Source organism: Pituophis catenifer, unplaced genomic scaffold (assembly GCF_029215685.1).
Source record: "Pituophis catenifer annectens isolate HBS135680 unplaced genomic scaffold, rPitCat1.0.hap2 SCAF_1, whole genome shotgun sequence".
Lineage (NCBI taxonomy): Eukaryota > Metazoa > Chordata > Lepidosauria > Squamata > Colubridae > Pituophis > Pituophis catenifer.
In genome coordinates, this window is record NW_027256881.1 from 232,763,188 (window position 1) to 232,784,560 (window position 21,373).

The window sequence follows — 21,373 nt, forward strand, 5'->3', positions numbered from 1 at the left end:
TATTCAGCATTAAGAGCACCTTAATGGGTCTAAGTCTACATAGAGGGAAGTAAGCAGTGGGGTACCACAAGGTTCCGTTTTAGGCCCAGGACTCTTCAATATCTTCATTAATGACTTAGATGAGGGAATAGAAGGGGAACTTATCAAATTTGCTGATGATAGTAAACTGGCAGGAATAGCTAATACCCTAGAAGATAGGCTCAAGATCCAGATGGATCTTTACAGACTTGAACACTGGATCCTATCTAACAATGAATTTCAATGTTGAGAAAAGTTAAGTCTTACACTTAGGCAAGAAAAACCAAAAGTACACATATAGACTGGATAAAACCAGACTTAATAGCGATAACTGTGAGAGGAATCTTGGAGTCTTAGTGGACAACCAGTTAAATAGGAGCTAGCAGTGTGCAGCGGCAGCCAAAAAAGCCAATGCAATCCTAAATTGCATTAACAGAGGGATACAATCAAGATCAAGTGAGGTACTAATACTACTCTATAAAACCTTAGTAAGACCACACATGGAATACTGCATACAGTGTTGGTCACCACACTATAAAAAATATGTTGAGACTAGAAAAAGTGCAGAGGAGAGCAACCAGGATGATTAGGGGACTCGAGACTAAAACATATGAAGGACGGTTACAGGAACTGGGCATGGCTAGTCTAGTGAAGAGAAGGGCCAGGGGAGACATAATAGCAGTGTTCCAATATTTGAGGGGCTGCCACAGAGAGGAAGGGGTCAAGCTCCTTTCCAAGGCACCCGAAGGCCAGACAAGGAATAATGGATGGAAACTGATCAAGGAGAGATTCAACCTAGAAATAAGGAGAAATTTTCTGACAGTGTGAACAATCAACCAATGGAACAGCTTGCCTTCGGAAGTTGTGAGAGCTTCATCACTGGAAGCTTTCAAGAAGAAACTGGACTGCCATTTGTCAGAAATGGTGTAGGATCTCCTGCTTGGGCGAGGGGGTTGGACTAAATGACCCTTCCAACTCTGTTAATCTGTAATCTGTAAATGCCTTTCATAGTGGTTCTACACAGACTTAGTAAGGTGGAGAACAATTTTCTAATATGTGTGTGTGAATTTGAGACTTGGGAAGAGAACATGAGAGAGATCTTTGGCTGTGGAACAAAACCATGGGAACTTTTATGCAAATCCAGCTTTGTAGAGTCTGACTACTAAAAATCTCATTATGTCCAGGAGGTTGCTCTGATTTATTAGCTCTCCATTTTTTTGTAAATGGGTTTATCCAACATTAGACTTTTGCCTTGTTTTTACAAAATATTTGCCTGGGCCTGCAAAAATGGCTAGCTGCAATCCACTGCTAGCAGACTTATGAGCCATGGTGTAATATTCTTAACTTTCCAATATTTTAGCATCTTTGCTTCCGTACACCTACAATACATATCACAGCTTTGTCGTATTCTTTCTTTGCTTTTTAAGCAGACACATTAATACTGTTTTTAACTTTTTCTAGCTGGTTCTGCTGGTTCCAGGGCTCATCCAGGACCGGAATTCACTTTCACTTTCCGTAGCGCCCATGATGTCTTTCGAGAGTTTTTTGGAGGGCGAGATCCATTTGCTGACTTTTTTGGTAAGTGGCTATTTGTAATGTTCAAGCTAGGTTTTTTTTTCCCCTCTGGGAGAAGAATGGAAAAGAAAAAGGCTCAGATGTAATTTTCTTTTGATGCATAGCTGAGAGGACAAATAGCCAGTTCTGAAAGAAGATATGGGACTGTATCAATAACAGTAGCACTTAGACTTATATACCGCTTCACAGTGCTTTTACAGCCCTCTCTAAGTGGTTTACAGAGTCAGCATATTGCCCCCAACAATCTGGGTCCTCATTATACCCACCTTGGAAGGGTGGAAGGCTGAGTCGACCTTGAGCCAGTGAGGATCAAACCTTGGCTGTGAGCTGAATTAGCCTGCAATACCCCTGTGCCACCACAGCTCATCAAGAAAAGAAAAAGAAATCGACTAAGATTAGACCAAAAGCATTGAGAATATTTTCCTTGTTTTCCTTCTTGGAAACTAATCATTTAGATTACCTTTTCCTATAATGTGGAGGAATCTTCTCACTCACCTTAACTCCCATAAGGACTGAGCAGTTAATTCCAGGAAACACAGGTTAGACCTGGATACAACTTGAGGAGGTTGCTCTGTGGTGGAATATCTTGAGAGCTGCAGATGTTTCCACCTCTTTGTTTCGTTCCAGATGATCCATTTGCAGACTTACGTGGACCTGTACCTCGGCATCCTGCAGCAGGGCCTTTCTTCTCCCCTTTTCCTGCATCATCGGGTAAGTGTTGTGGCCTGCCAGCGGCCAGTGGAGCTGGCAACAGATTCGAATAGTGAGGAGGTTGGGGAGGAACATGAGTCTGGGGAAGGCTCTGATGAGGGCTCTGGGTCAGAGGCAGAGAGGGGGCCAGGGCTGGATGCCAGTTATCAGCTACCTTCATAGTCAGACATCAGTGAGGCAGACGAACATCTGGAGCCTGTTCCCAGTGTGCACATGCGCAGAGTTGCCAGATGAATGGAACAGCTAAAGAACAAGGGTCGACTTGGGAGTAAGGCCACAGGTAGACGATGAATGGCCTCTCACAGAGGGAATAAAAGAATAGCGAAAGGGGAGTGGAGTTTGCAGGAGACAATTAGTTTGCCTAATTGATTTTTGATTCTCTGAGGCTCCTTGCCAAATTTTGAAGATATCGGCCTGGCAACTCTCCAAGCCAGGTAAGGTCTGTGACTGTAAATTCTCCCTTGAAAGACTTTGCTGAAGGTGAATGAGAGGAATTCACTGTTTGTTTAATAAAAGGGGTTTTGTCGGGACCAGGATTCTGCTTCGTGCTTTTTGGGGAAGCCTAGGTCAGAACAGTAAGAAAAGAACAGTTGGAACGTAGGAAGTCCTCAATGCATGATCACTTTAGGGATCAAGATTTCCATTGCTAAACAAGTCAGTTGTTAAACAAATGGCATCCAATTTTGTGACCCTTTTTGCCATTGTTGTTAAGTGAATCATGCAGTCATTAAGCGTATACAACTTTTCCTACTCACTTTGCTTTTCGGAAGCCAGCAGGGAAGGTTACAAATGGTGGTCATGTGACCATGGGACACTACAGCTGTTGTAAATACAGTCGCCAAACACCCAAATTTTGATCATGTGACGATGTGAATGGTACATCAATCATAAGTGCGAGCAGCAGTCATAAGTCACAATTTGAGTGCCATGGTAACTTCTAATGGTCACTAAATGAATGGTTGTAAGTCAAGGACTATTTGTAGTTTCTTTCTCGGCCAGTTGCTACTTAATGGCTTTAAGGCCTTTTTGCCTTTGTAACAGCCCCAACCTTCCTGTTTGCCTATCCTGGAATCTCAACATAAAGCTTTGTGTATCGAAAGTAACAGTTCCCTTGCTGGAGTACTTCCTTTTCTTTGGTTCCGGGAACAGCTGTGCCGGCCCTTGCAAATTACTTTGGTGCTCTCTCTTGTAGAGTTCTTCGCAACTTCGCTTGGTCCGGGGCTCAATGCAGGGATGGGCTTCCGCTCTGTCTCCACTTCAACAAGGTTCATCAACGGCAAGCGCATCACTACCAAAAGGTAAGTTTAACTTACCATTTATTTATTTGTCACCTTGGTGGGCCACCCAATCTGGACAGTGAATCTCTTTGTATCTTAGTATTTGATGGGCATTTTAATCTGATTTGTTCTTTGTTTACCTTTCTGTCAACGTCTGGTCGTGTAGAACAGATTTGGGATCCTCTTCAAGGATGTTCAGGCCAGGGGTGAAATCTAAAATTTGTTACTACCTGTTCTGTGGGCATGGGTTGGGGTGGGGGTGTAATGTGACTGGGTGGGCATGGCCAACTTTTTTTTTTTTTTTTACTTTTAAAAGCATTTTTTCTACAGCCTCTTCGGCCGAAGAGGTTGCAGAAAAAAATGCTTTTAGAAGCCTCTGACGATCAGGCAACTCAGCTGGGATCGTCAGAGGCTTTTAAAGGCATTTTTTTTCTACAACCTCTTCAGCCGAAGAGGTTGTAGAAAAAATGCTTGTAAAAGTTTTAAAAAGCCTCTGACGCGGCTCAGCTGGGCATGCGGGAGGGCAGGGATTTTTGCTACTGGTTCTCCAAACCACCCGCCGCCATCGCTACCGGATCAGGCGATCCGGTCCGAACCAGGAGCATTTCACCCCTGATTCAGGCCCATTCTTTCATCATGTTTCTGGAGCCTAACCATTTTTTGCTTCATTTCTACTGTTTTATTTCTGCTTCCTCTTAAAGAGCTTCATATTATGTAACTCATAGGCGTCACGTTGCTGTCATGTGATGTATTGTGACTTTTTTTCATTTTGCAGAGCTGGGGTGGGCGTGGCCTGCGCATGACGCATTCAGCCTGAGGGCTGCCAGTTTGACACCCCTGATATAACTCATCCCATTTCCATAGTGGAGGCTTGTTGCTCACCCAGTATAAAAAGCCTGCAGTAAGATGCGGACTTGTTCACCCATTCTAGTAAAAAAACAATGTGGCTTATTGTGTTTGAGGCCTGAACAATTTAAGTTTAGAATGCTTTGTGCTCTCAGCCAACCATATTTTACATTTTAAGTAATGATTAAATAAACTATGCTTTAGTGCACTGTGGTATCAGGTCATATTGTACATATTGATTTGGACCAATATCCATCTAGCCCAATCTTGTTGGATACTGGGATATAGCTGTATTTCAGAGTTGGCTCTGACAATTGCCTTGATCAAGGGCTGTCCTGCAAATATTTTACTTTTTTAATGTCAATATTTTGGGAATTAAACCTTATGGAGTGCAGGGAATGGAGAGACAAGAAAAGTGATGGGGAGACCTGAATTGCACATAGTTTCTTCCTTAGGTGCATCCGTTTATATATAATGTTTACTTAGAGGTGTGCAGCATTCAAATCCAAAATATTGAGCGCTTGGATGTGGCACAACCCACTTCTGTGAGTTGCTGCATAAAGGAACCTACTCAAAACACAGCTGCATGGGCTCAGGAAGATGTGTACTTGAGCCGATACCCTTGTCCTGTTTTAGACCTCAATACTGCATGTCTCTAACACAAGTGTGATGTGCTGTAACATTTTCCACACAGTCCCTGGGAATTCCATTCTGTATTGGGTGCAATTGCTCTTGAAAAAAAAATACATTTACAGTTCAGGTGTGCTTCTGAATGCTGACATGACAGCTTTTTGCCCAGCCCAACTTTTCTTAGGGCATCATTTTTTTTTATTGTTTTTTTTTTTTAATAACCACTGTAGGGCTCATTAGATCACAAAGCAGGAGGTAAGCTTACCAATGATTACAAGGCATTCCAAGCTTCTGAGTAAGTTTTTCAATTAAGGCAATTGACCCTATTAGCCAGCATTACAAAGTCACAAAGAAATTATTTTCCAGTGTTTTGGCATTGGTCATATTTTTAACCAGCAATTAGAAGTTTTTATTTTATTTTATTTTATTTATTTATTTGTTCAACTTGTATGCCGCCTTTCTCCGAAGACTTTTGTATCTTGTAAGGCAGGGCTGTCAAATTTGTGGCCCGCGAACCGGATGTGTCACACGCTGACCATGCCCATGCCCGGTTTAGCGAAGGGGAAAAAAGTCCCGATACGTCATGTGACAACACAAGTTTGACACCCCTGTTGTAGGGTTTCAATCAGTGGTGGGTTGCTACTGGTTCTCCCCGTTTCGGGAGACCCGGTAGTGGAAATCTTCATAGGTGAGCTCTGAATGTCAGATGGGCCCTCCCCCTCCGCCCCTGCGCTCTATCTACCTTTATTTTGTTTGTTTTTTGGTCAGCTGTAAGGCGCGGCAGAGAGGATTGCCATGCCTCAGCTGTTTTTTTTCTCAATGTGCTTGTGCAAAGTGCAAGTTTGGTGATCGCGCGCAAAGCGCGTGCACGATGCAAATCGGTGGTAAAACTGATTAGAACCCACCACTGGTTTCAATGATATGCTGGTGTTAGAGTTGCTTCTTTAATCTGAGCAGAGAGAAAGGAGTAAATCCCCTTGAATGAATCAAGGGGAATGAATCAAGATCTGCTTCTCAGACCTGCTGTTGCGTTTTTATTTTTATATTGGATACCTTGTATGTTTTTTTCTGTGTAAGCTGCTGAGAGTCCATTAGATTGCAGTGACACAGATGTGTTTTATTTAACTTTATTACTAGTTTATTCATTAGCAGTGAAGTTACTTCATGAAGATAGCACAACAACCAGCTTTGAGCTATGTTGAGTTGGTTTTATTTATTACGTGGACTCAACGTGGCTCAAAGCAAGCAGATATGCTGTCCCATGAAATAACTTCAGTTTTTAACCTCTCTCCTATTTATTAGGATCATTGAAAATGGACAAGAGAAGGTAGAAGTGGAAGAAGATGGAGAGCTGAAATCCATCCAGATTAATGGTGAGTAGCTTTAGAGCAGTGTTTCTCAACCTTGGAAGCGCTGGCTGGGGGATTCTGGGAGTTGAAGTCCACCCATCTTCAAGCTACCGAAGTTGAGAAACACTGCTTTAGAGGAAGAGAACTCTGAATACCTTAATAACTTCTTTAAAGAAGTGCATAATATTTTTGGCCTCTAGGGTGACAGAGAGTTGATGGATATATTTAAAAGGTTTCCATGACTGCCCATTTCACAGCAGTCATTCTGGGCTGTGTAGAAAGTTAAAACAAAACAATCCCAATAATAAATGTCTGAGGTTATAAACAACTTGCAATAAAACAAATAGCTGGCTCAGCAAACTTAACCTCTTCTTGGCCCAAATGCCTGGAGGGACAGCCACGTCCCCAAAGTGAGCAAAACTGGAATTGGTCTTTTGGGATAATTGCATGGGGCAAAAAGCATGCATTAAACTTTTAAGTTAATGTGCCTGTTTTGCCCCTCTAAAATCAGTCCTTTTGTTTGTTATAATCCTGCCTTTTTTATTTTGACATATAACTCAATATCATATCCAGCTTCTATTTTCCTGACAACAACCCTGTGAGATGAGTTGGGCTGAGCGAAAGAGAGAGTGGCTGGCCCAAAGTCACTCAGCTGGTTTCATGGTTAAGGCAGGACTTGAACCCAGGGTCTCTTGCTTTCTAGCCTGGTACCCTAACCACTAGATCAAACGTTTTGTCTCTGAATTTGGGATTGCGCGCTAGAGGACGTCTGGGGAGTATAGCACATGTGCTGGGGAAACTACCTGAGTAGCCACCCAAACAGCTGCCACAGCAGATTCTGCAGATCATATAATCCAAGCCTGCCTGCCTACCTGCAGAAATCTGGGGTCTTCCTGACAGATTGGATGTCAGCACACATCACCTCACATAATTATACTTGCTGGGGAATTTCAGGCATTGTAATCCAGCAAAGGTTTCCTGGGCTGCTGAAGTTTCTGGTTAATGCTGTGTCAAGGTGGGTGTATGCACATATATGGTGGAGGTGGCGAAGGGATACTGGAGGATGACTTCCCCAGCTATTGGCTAAAATACGTTCCTTGCAGGCATCCCAGATGACTTGGCATTAGGCTTGGAACTAAGCCGGCGTGAGCAGCAAGCCCTACCGAACCGTGGGCCGCCAGCATCTCCTCCGGTGACATCACCTCAACGCCCAGCGCCCAAGCGCCCATCCCCGAGCTCCTCCCCAGTGATCCTGTACACAGACAGCGATGAAGAGGATGAGGATCTTCAGCTTGCTATGGCCTACAGCCTTTCTGAGATGGAGGCCAAGAGCCAGCACAGAGCAGGTGCGAGAAGCCCCACGAAAAAGCAATCCAAAGGAAAGTCACAATTGCCACAAGGGAATCTTGTCATGGACAGCCAAGCGGGTGGCCCATCCAAAAGCCCCGCAGGGTCCGTGGGAGGGGACGGAAAGGGGAGGGGCAAAACCAGAGACCCTTCACCTAAGAAGAAGAAGGACACTCAGTGCCACCTCCTGTGAGCCCACCAAGACTGTGTTTCATTGGCTGGTACACTCTGGACCTTGGCCAATGGAGGGTGGGACCTTGAAGATGGCTCTGATTGGTTACTAAGAGGATAGCCTGCAGGTCCATCCAGTCATTGAGCTGGTGCCACTGAGTAAAGGGCAGGAGCAGATTCTGTAACTTGGTATGTGTAATTTGGCACGAAGGGGGTGGGTGGGATTGTCTAGGCATCTCCTGGGCTATAGAGCCCTGGTTCCTTGTACAAATTCAGGTTGCACCCTCTATTTTGCTGTTTTATTGCATGGCTTACTGCATGGTCTGACTGCGTGGCCTTGCTGTTCTGCTGTACCAGAGAGATTTGTCCTGGGGAATTGTTATTGGCTGCTGCTCCTTGATTATTGTTATAGTTGAGCCCTGGGTAACGAGAAGAAAATGTGATATTTAAAACCCAGGTGTTTTTTTAAATATTTGGTTGAAGTGACTCAGTTTGGGCCTGTCCTAAATGAGGATGATTCTAGGGCATACTTAGGGGTTGGGGCCTTTTTCTGCCACCTTCTCCTCACCCTTATTACCAAAACTGTGCCTTCCTTAGCTAGTAACTGTCTGGTTGTGTTTGCACAAAATGCTTAACCAGATCAGTAAGGACCTAGTGGCTGCAGTAGCATACATTAGACTTGATTAATTCTAATTGTGGTTTCTTTAGTGTGTTATGTGTGAGCCCAGCACATTTCACCAGCTCATCATGTGAATCCTGAAAAATGGATTAAATTTCTCATCAAGTTAAGCATATTGTGCAGACAGAGTTGTAATGTACAGTATATAGGAGATTAAAACCTCAAAAGAATTTTGCTTCAAAGACACTTCAGGATGTTATAAAATCAGAGCAGCCGTTCTCTATGGGCAGTTTTCAGTCTTCCAATAGCCCAGTTTGTGAACGTTTTGTCTTGGAGGACAAGCAAAAGGTGGAGGGAGGAGGGAGCCAAAGCAAGAAATTTGCCATGCAGATCCATTCAGGTGGCTGGTATCTCCCACTGTGGGTCATAGTCCCATGTTTTATCTGTACAGGGGGCAATGAATCTTAGATAACTTCACTGCTTGCAATTGTGATCTTAAAATCAAACCACTAGTTAAAAGAGGCTGTACATCTTTTTATTTATTGGCATGGCACTTTTTCCTGCAGACACCACTCACTCACTGCTCACTTTAGCTATTGCTTGTGGGTATCTGGTACCTGCTATTTCCTTCCCCTGCCCCCTCCTCCTCCAATTATCTTCTGCCTAAGGGTCGGGGTTGGGGGTGGTGGTGGTGAAGGCATGGGATCTGGTGGGTTTGCAGTCCTTTGCCTTTCTCTTTCCTTTTGTCTACCCTTGGTGGCAGGCCCTGGAAAAGGCTTCGGTGGATGCTTGATGTAGGAATGTAACTTGTTGGTGCCCTCTTTCTTTCTCTACTGTCGCCGCCGCTTGTCTGCTCACCTGCCCATCCCTCCCTTCCGTGCTTCCCATGCCACAGACCCTGAAGGACAGGCATATTCTGTCTGACACCCCTCCATGCTGCCTCCCTGCAGGTAACCCTCAAATGTTTATTTTACCTGATCAGTTGAAACAGCCATTCATCAGCAGGGCTGTGTATATTTCTAATACCCTTGGCTTTGACTACACACATAGGCCAAGATGATCCATTCCTCTCAAAACATTTAGAGAAAATTCCAGGTTGCAGTACCTCTATGAGATTTCCTTCCGTTCTTATTTATTTATTTACCTCCATTTATAATTTTAAAGTTTATTTTGAAAAATGCCTTGTAAAGGCAAGAACAAAGACAATTTACAGCTATCTGTATTATTTTGCAGATACGTGTATTTGCTTGGGGAAAATATAATATACACAACCCTGGTCTTTTTGTTTTATGGGCCTCAGCCTGCCATTTAACTTGCTTGTCTCTGTGCAACTACCCTGTGCTTATGTTCCTATTTGCTTTGCTTTCCATCCTGACAAAGAGGCAAGAGGTTGGGGGAGGAGGACAGAGAAAGAAAAAATGTTTATGAGGGATCAATTGGCTGGGTTATCCTTTGCTGTTAGGCCACCCAGACAATATTGTTATGAAGGCAAGACTAGAATGTACGAGGGTAGCAAAGTGGAGTCAAAATAAATATTTCATTAAATGTTTCTGATGCCATCCACGGATGCAGAGAAAGTAAATTGGGATTTAGCAAGTGAAGACATTTGCTATAAATTGGGAAAGATTTTTGACACCTCTTCCAAAATATTAATAATGATGTTACTAAATTATATAGCCAAGATTGGGGGTGGGTGAGCTTGAGATGAATAATGAGGTGAGTGTGTGTGTGTGTGTGCAAATTGTGAGCTCTGCAAAGGCAGTAGATATGGGTGAGGTGGAGTGAATCTGTTTCACTGCTTTGCTCATTATGAGGCTCCTCTCCGCAAAAGTTCTTATCTCTAGTTTGCATCTAAATGTAAACTACATCTCTAATTTCCTTCATTTGGAGAAAGCCAATTGCAGGATTTGGAGGCCTTGCGGTCTTCTTTCCACCCACCCCCACTCCCTTTGCAACAGTGTCTTGGTAGAACAAATATGATCAATAATAGATAAGGACTAATAGAAAGAGGCGGGAATCTTCTTTACCACAAATAGTTCATTAATAGCAACTCTTCTGGGGTTCACATTCCTTATTTTGCATGCTCCAATGCACTCCTCCCTCGCCATACCAAAGTTGAAAACAGAGTGGTTCTTGCATGATCTCAGGGGCTTGCAACAACTGTTTTGATGCTAAAGTACTCTCCCTCCTTTTCTTTGGGGAATATGTCACAGCACAGACACTGCTGGCTGCTGCCCACTTTTCACTGTTGTCTAATTCACTTGGTGTCTGTATTTTTCTCTCCCTTCCCCTCCTCTGTCTCCTTGCTTGTTTCCCCAGGTGTGTTCTGAGTCTGGAAGAGCCATGGGGATTGCCTTTCCAGCATTCGTTCTCGTTGAAGGCTGCTCAGGCCTGGACTTCACTTTCTGTTCTCTCCCTGAACCTGCGGGGGGGACTGGCAAGTGCAGAGTGTTTTTATTTCCCCTTCATTCTTTCTGCTGCGTAGCATGTAGCACTCACTGGCTCAGGCAGGCTACAGCCTGTTTGATGTAGAAGTAGCTATCTTGCTGCTCCATAGAGCCAAGGCCTTTTATACTTGTGAGCACTCTTCACTGGTGCTCATTGCCCTCTTAAGAGAGCCTGGCTGAAGAGTGGGGGTAGTCTTGAATGGTCTATCCACAGAGGCAGTGGTGGGTCAAGAAAGCCAGAATCTCCTCATCGGCATGGGCTGCAGCATCATCTTCAGCTGCCCAGGGACACATGGATCTCAAGACAAACACCATTTGTGTTTGGAGAGTCATATGAATGGGAACAAAGAAAGTTTTGTTCAAGCACCAGGGTAGACTCTCATGTTGTGCAAAAGGCAGCCTTGGCACCTTCCCCCAACCTGCAATCATATACAGAATGATATCTGAACTCCCAGAATTCCTAGCTAGCACAATGGCCCTGCTATGAAGAGAATTGTGGGAGTTGCAGTCCCAGCACATGGCAAGGCTGCTCTAAAGCCAGGGGCTGGACATCAAGTTTCTCCCTTAGAGCAGCAAGGACTCTTCCAGACCAGTCACTGCAAAGAGAGTAAGTTAGACTCTCTTGGTAGCAAGGAGAGGGCTAGGTCTGTGGCTCATCCTGCCCCCCCCACCTCCGACCCTTCTAGCAAAATTCTCTTGAAATAATGACTACAGATAATACAACCCCATTCAACATGTCTGTAACTTGGAGTGGATCTGGTCTCTTTTGTAATGCAGAGTGCTGGCCTGGTATAAAAATGGAAGACATTTATCAATAAACTTATTTGCAATTAACGCTGTCTCAGAAATGTTTGGAAAGAGGTTAGGAAGGAATTATTTTGATCTTTCTGAAGTTCGATAAAAAGGCTATAGATGACAGGTTATTCAAAGAACAAATTATCCCATTTGGTATTCTGCCTGCTTCCACACAGGACAAGCATTGTATTTCCCCAAAGTGCAGTAGTATTTAGGGCATTTTTTTTAACCTCCTCTAATTTATTATCCTCTTAACAGAAGATAAAATTAAGCCTGGGTTGGATACTTTAAAAGGTTGCTTCCATGGTGTTTAGGGTTATTGCCTCCTATACACTTACCTTTAGATACACCTTAAGAGCTACTTAGAGCTTCATGGTTGAAGAATAAAACTAGCTGGAGGAATTGCCTTGTGAAAATATATTGAACAGCTTAAAGACTACAAAAAAATAATTTCAACTGGTAATACCCAGAATGCTCAGAAAACAAAGTGGTATCCTTGAAAGGCATCCACCCAAGGCTTGATATGGCAAAAAAGGGCTCCTAGAGAGCCTGGCAATTAAGGGTCAGAGCCAAACCACCTATTTCACAAAAGGCCGTCTGCCATCTCCCATCCGCCCACCCAGATTCCTGACCACAGGTATCTTCCCCAAGGTTATAATCCTATGGTTGCATATGGGGTGGTGGTGGTGATGGGTTCGTTCTTTCTCATTGGACTTACTTGAAACTGTGTTGTGCGTTTTCCTGTAGACTTAAAATAACATGACTGTTCAGATCATAAGTGTCCCTGCCTATGTATTCTGGGGTGGGTGGGTGGGATCAAGCCAAAGAGGCAGGAAAAGATGGCAAGGCTAGTGCATAGATGGGATAAAGTGTGAGCAGAAAAGGCTTAGCCACAGACAGAACTTGCTTGGTGTTCCTTCTGCTTGTTGAAAGGGCAGCAGACAGAAAGGCAGGACGTATTGTATTTTTAAGAATTTCAAAATTAAATGTGTATGTATATGTGTTTGTACATAATACACCCACACCCATTCCCAGGCACACACATAACAAGGATTGGGATACCACTGTACCCTTTGACACCACGTAACTCTCTGACTCCTTTACATGCCAGCCCTTTGGAGCTAATTCTTCTACCTCCAGGAAAATACCTGACACTCCAAGTTGTTATCTATAAAGCCTTTGGCATGAGCAGACAATGCATTTGTTCTGCCTGGTTATACACAAGATGGGGAGGCTGGGCTGCAGCTGCACAAACGCGACACAAAACCTTTATTCACATCAAATACAAAATTAGATTCTCTAGAAATGTCTCTTTGTGATAAGTAACACTCAGGAGAAAGTAGGGAGACAACACAGCAATTAGCAGCTGTAGGGCCATCTCCCTGTGACGTTCCCTTCCTCCGTTTAGGGAAGGGAGCAAATGGTTGTGACTAGGCTTGGCTCCAGGCCTGCAGGAAACAGAGAAGGAGGACGACAATGGGACAACAATGAGCGCAGAAGCCATGTAAGTTCTTCCCCTGCTGTGGGCACAGGATCAGACGGTGAAATTTAGAGAGGGAAGAATGGAAGGATGAAAACTGGCAATTGATGTAACCTAGCTTCTGCTAAGGCATTACCATTTCTACTCATTCATTTGGGCACTAGGGCTAAGCAGGATACTGAAGAGAAAAGAGAAATGGGCCCACAGCCCTCCCACTGCAAATCTACTTGCTTTGACCAATGCCCGTAAACATAAAGTAGGCACTTCAGAAAACTGGCCTTTAATGCATCTCAAAAGGCGGGCTAACTCTGCTTTGGACTGCAGCCCCTGTATTGCTCCATGTCACATCCTCTCACAACTAGAGGTGACCTGGCTGTCTAGAAAGGGACCCAACTCTTCTATCCACCAAGGGCTGCTTCCAGAGAGACCAGGGTGGAGTAGGCCTTAGCAGCATGAGGAGGGTTATAGGATGTTGGATGGATGAGATCCAATTGGGCAGGTAGGCAAGGGGCCAACATTTCCACAGGGCAATTAAATGCAGTCATGGTGAACCACATGGAGATGACACATGGTAAAGGGAAAACACCCCAGGCAAGAACACGGCAACAGCAGAGGCAAAGGGTCAGGTTGGGGAATCACCAAGTTGGAGTATGCTGAATAGACACTTCATTGTGGCAGAGCCTTCAGGATGGCGTTCACTTCCTCTGCCACGGCTGTCAGTGCAAACTCAAACTGGTCCTGGGAATACAAAAGCCAAGTGTGTAAAGTAGCATGGGCATAGTCAAGAGTACCAAGGATTTGGGTCCCCATTTTACTTTTCTCTACCCTGCTTCCCCCTCTTAGAAGGAAGAAATGCTACCCCCTCTAATAATCTAACTATTCTTTTTAAAAAAGCACTTTAACTTTAGTTTGAACCCTTTAAACATATGCTCCGTCTCTCTTCTTTCTTGGTTGAGAGGTTCCTTCTTCCCCCAGACTAGTATGATGCACTTAAAGATAATATTTGATATTTTTATAAATAGCTGGGACATTGGTTTGTTATTTTGGACTACATTCCCTTAAGTAGTCAGCTCTTCCATTAAGAGGACTGCACAGAATTCTTGTGAGCAAGGAAGCATCAATACGTACCTTAGTCTGCACCACACCTGGTCTCTGGTCCCTCACATGCTCCAAGGTGGCTGCAATATCTATCTCCTTCACACCTAGTATAGAGGTGAAGAGGTAAAAATCAGAAATTGGTGAATAAGAGCTGTTCTATGGGGGCTTTGGGAATATTTGTATCTGCATAAATTCCACATTCAAAATATGTGAGTAGACACAGAAGAGGTTAAAACAAATGTAGAGTATATGGCAGATAGAAAAGATGTGGCCTTCAAAGGGTAATTTGAAGGGATCTGACCATTTAATGATGGCAGTGTACATTGTATTTGCACTCTTGTGGAATTGGTATGACAAACTAGGGAAAAAGAATTACAGTAACAAGAACTTCAGCCAATATATAACTCCATGTATTTGCTAAGTAGGTAGTAAGTAACTGATTTAATAGTAAATGTAATCTAATTTAATAATTAGTAAATAATCAGCTACATAAATCAATAAATACCTACTTTATGAAGATAGTGAGGAGGGTACAGGAGCTATCCAGTATATGGAATGGGGCATTACTTTGTCTACTGGACAAAATGTATGCATGATCTCTAAAAGAATGAACTCATTTCTTCAAGTTTGTTGACAGCAAAAAGTTGAGAGAAGCAGAGAGGCTTTTGACAAATGCCTTTCTAAGATCTTTAGCATGTTGTTGTTACACAGAATTAGCCTCTTGTGGGAAAAAAAAGATATTAGTTGGAAGAAAAAGAAAATAAACAATTGGAAGGAATCAACATCTTGGGAAATGAACTATGAAAGGAATATTGAAGGAGGCGTTTCTATTTCAAGAGCATTATATCAAAATATACATTTTTAAAAAGGGCAGATTCTTCCCAGGAAGAAATTTGATGTGGACTCCAAAAAATCATTGCTGTTACTGCTCAGGTTGCTCTTATATTTATTTTATGTATTTATTAACATTAGGAATTTCTAAGGACAACAAAAACAAAATGTTCTCCAAAGAGACGTGCTTACGAAATGATTTCAAGTATTTTCAAATAGACTGAAAAAACTATTCTGATTGTAACAAGTTGTATTGCTGAATATCCTAAATTAAGGTTGTACAATTTTCTTTGGGTTGAGGATTTGGACTTGACCTTAAATAGTACATCAGGGGCTGCAAAAAGTGGATGGAGTCAAGAAAAAAGATTCAATTCATGAAATATTTTTTTAAAAAAGTACAATAATATTCTTCATGCAGTATGGTAATTTTCTAATTCCATCAAATTAAAAAAAGCTAGATTTTGAAGGTCCAAAACTTTCACTGAGACATTCATTGTGTAGCTAACTGATCATAGAATCAATTAGTGAGAATGTAATCTTTTCTTGTCAAAATAATACCTCTACTCCGGCATTAGAACATAATAATATGAATGTTTTAGACTTTCTATCACTGTAATGTTCAGTATTAAAAAGAATTTAAGAGGATTCAGAAAAGTCTTGCATAGCTACCCAAACCGTAATCCAACCTGAACATCTGTTTGATAGTACGCACTATTAAATAAAATATTATTTGAGAGTTCTTTCACAGTGTATTAAATAGGGAGGAAAAATTATTAACTGAATTTGACTTTATTTTTGATTTTTGCTAATATTCCTCACTAAAGTTTCCTGAGCAAAATTAGCAATTAAAGAATAAGAGAGTGATCAGTTATGGATGAGCAACTGGCCGTGCAGCATAAACCTATACTAAGAATAATGACCAGTCTTTGTGATTCAAGGATCTCAAAGGATCTATGGTGGAGTTCATGTTGATTGGTTAATCTTAAATAACCAAATGTAAAATAATGAGCAGTGAGGTTGTAATTTTTTAAAATAACAGATTATTCAGGTCTACTGAGAGAAAAAGCTCTGGAGTAATATATTTATGATGTCAGTGAAGGGAGATTTTAAGCTTAGAAAAATGAAAAGTATGATGGAAACATGTACATATATATTATGTGAATGCAGAGGGAAAGCTTGTTGACTCTTATAATAACTAAAATCTGGAATCATCATGAAATTAAGTAATGGGTGGATAAGTAAATAGAAATATTTCTTTACATAGTTAAACTATCCACTACAGCAGGATGCAGTAACTCAATTAATTGGAGTAGCTTTAAGAAGGCAGGATACGGCTATCAACAGCAGGAATTAGTAATCTCGCTTTGGATTTCTCAAAGGCCTGTTGCTATGGGAACAGACTAGCTAGGCCATTTGCCTGCTGCACCAGACTGGACTTTCTTATGTTGAATTGACAGACTGTTTGCAGAAAATGGGTTTATATAAGTCTCTTCCTTCCACCGTCTCACCTTTTGCCATTCGGTTTAAAACCATGTCAATAAGAATGTATGTTCCAGTCCTTCCTGCGCCATCACTGTAAAAGACAAGGAAACACACTTGAGGTTTCAAACAATAGCAGGCTACATAATCTTCACTAAATTCAACATTATTCTGACCTAGGCTTCCTGAGACAGTAAAAAGCACACAATTAGTCCCAAAAACCCTCTTTTTATTTCAACGGCTGCGAATTATGTTCATTCACAGCCTGTAATGAGTCACAAATAGATTGTAAAGAGTCTGATAGAAGTCTGCCACAGTCCTTCAGGATAAGGCTGATAAGCACCCACCTTTATCTCCCTTGACACACTGCCAAAGACCTAATTGGCAATTAGCTTTGCAAGGCCACACACAGCACAGAGTCAAAATGGAGTTTCAGAAATTAAATCGACCAGAACAAAGTTGCTTCCTGCAAAGGCTCACGTGCCCTTGCTCCTCCTTGTCTTATGGCAGGGGCTAATCATCTCCAAGCCTTACTCCCAAGTCGTCCCTTTTGTCTTAACTGTTCTTGCCTTCTGGCAGCTCTGCACATGCACGCACTGGGAACAGACTCCCCCTGTTCCTCTGCCTCGCTGATGTCTGACTGGAGGCTCCAGAGGCAGCACATAATTCCCAGATGGCCCTGCCCCCCCCCTGCCTCTGACATAGAGCCCTCGTCCGAGCCTTCCCCAGACTCCAGGACTGGCCCATGTTCCTCCCCAACCTTCCCACTGTCTGACTCTGCTGCCAGCTCCGCAGGCTGCCGGCGGACCACAACAAACATGAGGAAGGTCTGGCTCATAGAAATCTTCTGATCTGCTGTAACTTCAATAATCAGCCTTCAGTTTTGACAGTGCTATTTAGTTCTTCGAAGGATGTTTATGAATCTGAATGGCAGGTTAACCTTTTCCTGACCAGATTTTTGAACTTGAGGAATGCATTTGCTGTGAGGGACAAGATGCTGGCTCTTTGTCTTGCCTTGCCACAATATTTTTCATTATTTATTTATTTATTTGAATGTATTAGCTCCCAACTCCAATGGACTCTTATTCTTGTCACACACACTGGCAAAAGATCTCACATTCCTTGTGTGTGCTTGAAAAGTCCATCAAAGGAGAGCATTTTTTTCTTATGACGTTTGTTCAATCCTCTTCAGTTTCTCCTAGTTGCTCTCCCCCATTATTCCTACTGACCAGGTCATTACCTGCAGTGCACGACGATTGGGCATGACCGGCCCCGGTAGCATTTGTTCACCTTCCTGCCGGAATAATGAGAGGATGGAATCAGATAGGTGAACTCTCAGCGAAAAGCCATGTGGATCAACCCCCCCTCCCCCTTAACCCTGAACAGCCAAGCAGGAACAAGCATCAAGGAAAACATTCAGGAAACGAAAAGTATTTCACTTACAGCTGGTAGGTTGCAATCTAACATATGAAAATTGCATGTGTGGGGAACATTATAAAGTCACCTGGAAAACATTCATGCATCATCAAGACAGAGCAACTGGAACAATACCTAAAATGGCCAAATTATGTGTAGGGTTGAAATCCAACAAGAGGCTAAGGAACTAAGGCAAAATATACCATATGCTAGTGTTCAGTTTATTTCCAACTAAACCAAGTGTGGATTTTCAGTTGAGTTTATCACACAGGCACCCATTTATACACTGGAAATACTTGAAAATGCCAAATTGTCAAGAGAGTAAATAATCTATGTGTGAGGTGATCTTATTTTTGTGAACCATCTGAAATTTGTCAACAAGCTGAATGGATTTGTGACTTCTCATTCATTCTCAGAGGAAAACAAAACATACCTAGGAAAAAAAATGTGTGTGCTTCTTTGTATGACTATCTAATGGAGAGAAAAGATTGATGATACGGATCCCTTCTCTTATGACGATACCATTATGTCACATCTTGTTTGCAGGCTTTGGTTACCAACATATTAGAAAGAAAATATTGCTCTTGACTAGCAATATGTACGGTAACTTGCTCCTGTACTAAATGACAGGTGAATCATTCTATTCACCAATCATCTTTTGTTATAAGTTCCTATTTTGGGGCAGGGCATTATGGTGTCCCCTAAATAATCCAGCAAAATGACTTCATGCCAAAAAGTCTGAAGAGACAGAAGTCATCCATTATTTCCCTGAAATTTGATATGTTTAATCCTTTCCATTCAATAGCCTAAGTAGTGAAACCTGACAATGCCTTCAACAGGGTGGGGAGGGGTTGGAATATTTTTCTTGGTTGATTGTTGTATTGTTCCATGTCCCAAAGAAACCCTCCATTTTCTATAATATTGGAAGGCAAAAGAGGCAAAGAAGAAAAACCTGCCAAATGGCATTCAAACACAAACCTAATATATTTTACTTGGAATTTGGTTATCTGGCTGCTTGTTTTCCCTTTTTTCCCCCTGTAGTCCCTCCCCCTAAATAACCTTCTTTTCCTATCTGGAGAGTTGGCTTCTCCAGTTGAAAAGGTTTCACTGTGTCTTATTAAAAGCTTTCTTTAATGGAAGACTGCATGAGTGGATAACTCTTATCTGCTTTTCATAATGTTCTGACAATTCAGATCCAAACTAGATCCGTTTCCCTGGAGCTGGGCTGAATGGAGGCCTTTGGAGGAAGAACTAAGAACTTCCCTACTGAATGGACTACAAATGCATGCATCAGGAAGGATTTAGTCTGACTGATGACAGCTTATTGTACTTTTTGTGTGTGCAAAACATGATGTAATTATTTTGGAAGTGGTTTATTCACCGTTCCTCCTAACATACAGTATGTAACAAGTGAAAATTAATACATACAAATTGTTCAGAAGACCAGTAAAGTTGTTGGCATGAAATTCGCTAAATGTTTTCTTTATTATGAACACAATTTAAGTGAGCGGTGTTCCATTTCAATATCAGAGTGCTGATGACGGTGCTAATGATTTATTTGTGGACTTCTCCGCAGGCTGTCAGAATATCTAAAAGCTCAGTGGGTGTAATCAGGCGTATGTAAAACCTTTTACAGTTGAATCACTTCCAGAATGCTCAACATTGCTTGTTCCAAGACCAGAAGGGCCCATTGTGAAGTCAGAACATTCTCTGACAGAACATTCTGCTCACCCCACGGTGACTCTGTGATACCACACGCCCTATATTTCTATCGTGTTCTTTGCTAGCAGGCTGAAAAAATCTTTACCTACTCAGAAGAATCCTCCCCCCATGTATTGCCTGGGTGTTGTCCGTTCACCCATATCAAGTCATATGATATATATTAAATGAAACTCGAAAAAAATATTTGAAAGTGATATTTAAGTTGTTTGGCTGCTGGTTATTCTAGGACAGTAGGGTCTAGGATGAGAAAGAGGGGCTTAGTTCTACTGTACATTGTTTAAGTGTTGTGACATCTTTTGAGCACTGTGATGAAGAAATACTTAAATTCTGGTGCAGCATGCCAATTTCAAATTCAAAGATGGTCTTTTGAGTGATTTGTAGACCTACCATCCAAATAAGCAGTGAATAGCTGAAAATATATGCATGTTTTTGAATTACCCATGCTGCTGATTGGTAGGTTATAAGAGCAATCAACCAACTCCACTTTTACACGGATTAACAGCTGGGTTGGTGGAGACTTCAGGATTTTTTGCCCACACAAACCCATCCAAGGCTTTCAGGGTACGTCTGTCTCTATGGCTTTGAACCTTCATTCATCCCTAACTATTATCCAGTGGAAATCTGTATAAGGGAGAGTACCAGGATCTCCCCTTTAGACTCAGTAGGACAAGAGAGCAGGTAATGGACACAACAGCAACCCAGGCCCTCTCCTGTTCCATGCCGCTGGCACAGCAGCCAATGATCACTTTTGTGACTATGCAACTGGGCCAGGATTACTAGCTGCAAATCACAAAAATGACACTGGCAGCTGTGAGGAAGAGAGGAAAGAGAAAGGAAGAGGAGGAGAAGAGGAGGTGGTGAAGGGGAGAGCGCGTGGTACAATGCAGTCAGAAAGACCTAACATTGCTCCATAGTGTATGTTTCACAAACCAAGACTTAAGAGGAAGAGGTACCAAGAGGGATAAACAGTAGTTAAATGAAGATCCTCTGGTTTTAATTTGCCGAGTATGTGCCTGGGGCTCCTCAAATGCTTAGAAGGAGCCATTGTACCTCCATGCCATGAGGTCCTTGCCTGCCCATTGATTTCCAAGCCTTGAAAGTCACATATACACAGAATGGCACATTTTTAAGTTGTTGCAATGCACAGATGTGACATTATGTTTCAGAGTTCTTCTTTTAACAGCTGTCTGATAGAACAACGCTACGTCTCACCCAATCCCAACTCCCCCCTGCATAGGTATTGAGCCAATTGCTGGCAGAGAGGGGAGGGGGGGAACAGGTGAATCCAAGAAGAGAAGGAGTTTATGAGAGTACCTGGAAAGGACAAGATAGGGAATAAAAGAGATTAGAATAGTTTTGAAAACAGGAATCTAATGAGACCAATCACGCCATCATTTTGTTCTAGGTTAAAAAAAAAACAAAACGGAATAAACCAATTCTCCGATTCCTGATCATGTTTTTTCAGCTTCCTTTGTCTTATATGTTTCTCAAAGTTAGCATAATCAGAGGCTTCTGGAGCAATTGGGACAAATATTGCTATTCTTGTGATTTTGCAGGAATCC

The 21,373-nt window shown here is 42.3% G+C and overlaps 2 protein-coding genes across 6 annotated transcripts in view; one reads left to right on the top strand and one right to left on the bottom strand.

Moving 5' to 3' along the window:
- Window positions 1-11,824, top strand: part of DNAJB2 (DnaJ heat shock protein family (Hsp40) member B2) — a 32,687-nt gene extending 20,863 nt beyond the window's left edge. For 2 of the 5 annotated variants that reach the window (XM_070956494.1, XM_070956486.1), the window contains exons 6-10: window positions 1,480-1,596; window positions 2,221-2,304; window positions 3,497-3,602; window positions 6,360-6,430; window positions 7,510-9,298. In XM_070956494.1, the coding sequence (XP_070812595.1) occupies window positions 1,480-1,596; window positions 2,221-2,304; window positions 3,497-3,602; window positions 6,360-6,430; window positions 7,510-7,946 (815 nt within the window). In that variant the 3' untranslated portion in view covers window positions 7,947-9,298. The other 3 variants (XR_011601330.1, XM_070956537.1, XM_070956557.1) reach the window with 3 other exon arrangements.
- A 1,274-nt stretch (window positions 11,825-13,098) lies between these two features.
- Window positions 13,099-21,373, bottom strand: part of PTPRN (protein tyrosine phosphatase receptor type N) — a 47,004-nt gene continuing 38,729 nt past the window's right edge. The window contains exons 20-23 of the mRNA XM_070956800.1: window positions 17,914-17,967; window positions 16,703-16,767; window positions 14,394-14,467; window positions 13,099-14,003 (exon numbers count right to left, since the gene is read on the bottom strand). Coding sequence (XP_070812901.1) covers window positions 13,932-14,003; window positions 14,394-14,467; window positions 16,703-16,767; window positions 17,914-17,967 — 265 coding nt within the window. The 3' untranslated portion in view covers window positions 13,099-13,931. The remainder of the gene's footprint in view (window positions 14,004-14,393; window positions 14,468-16,702; window positions 16,768-17,913; window positions 17,968-21,373) is intronic.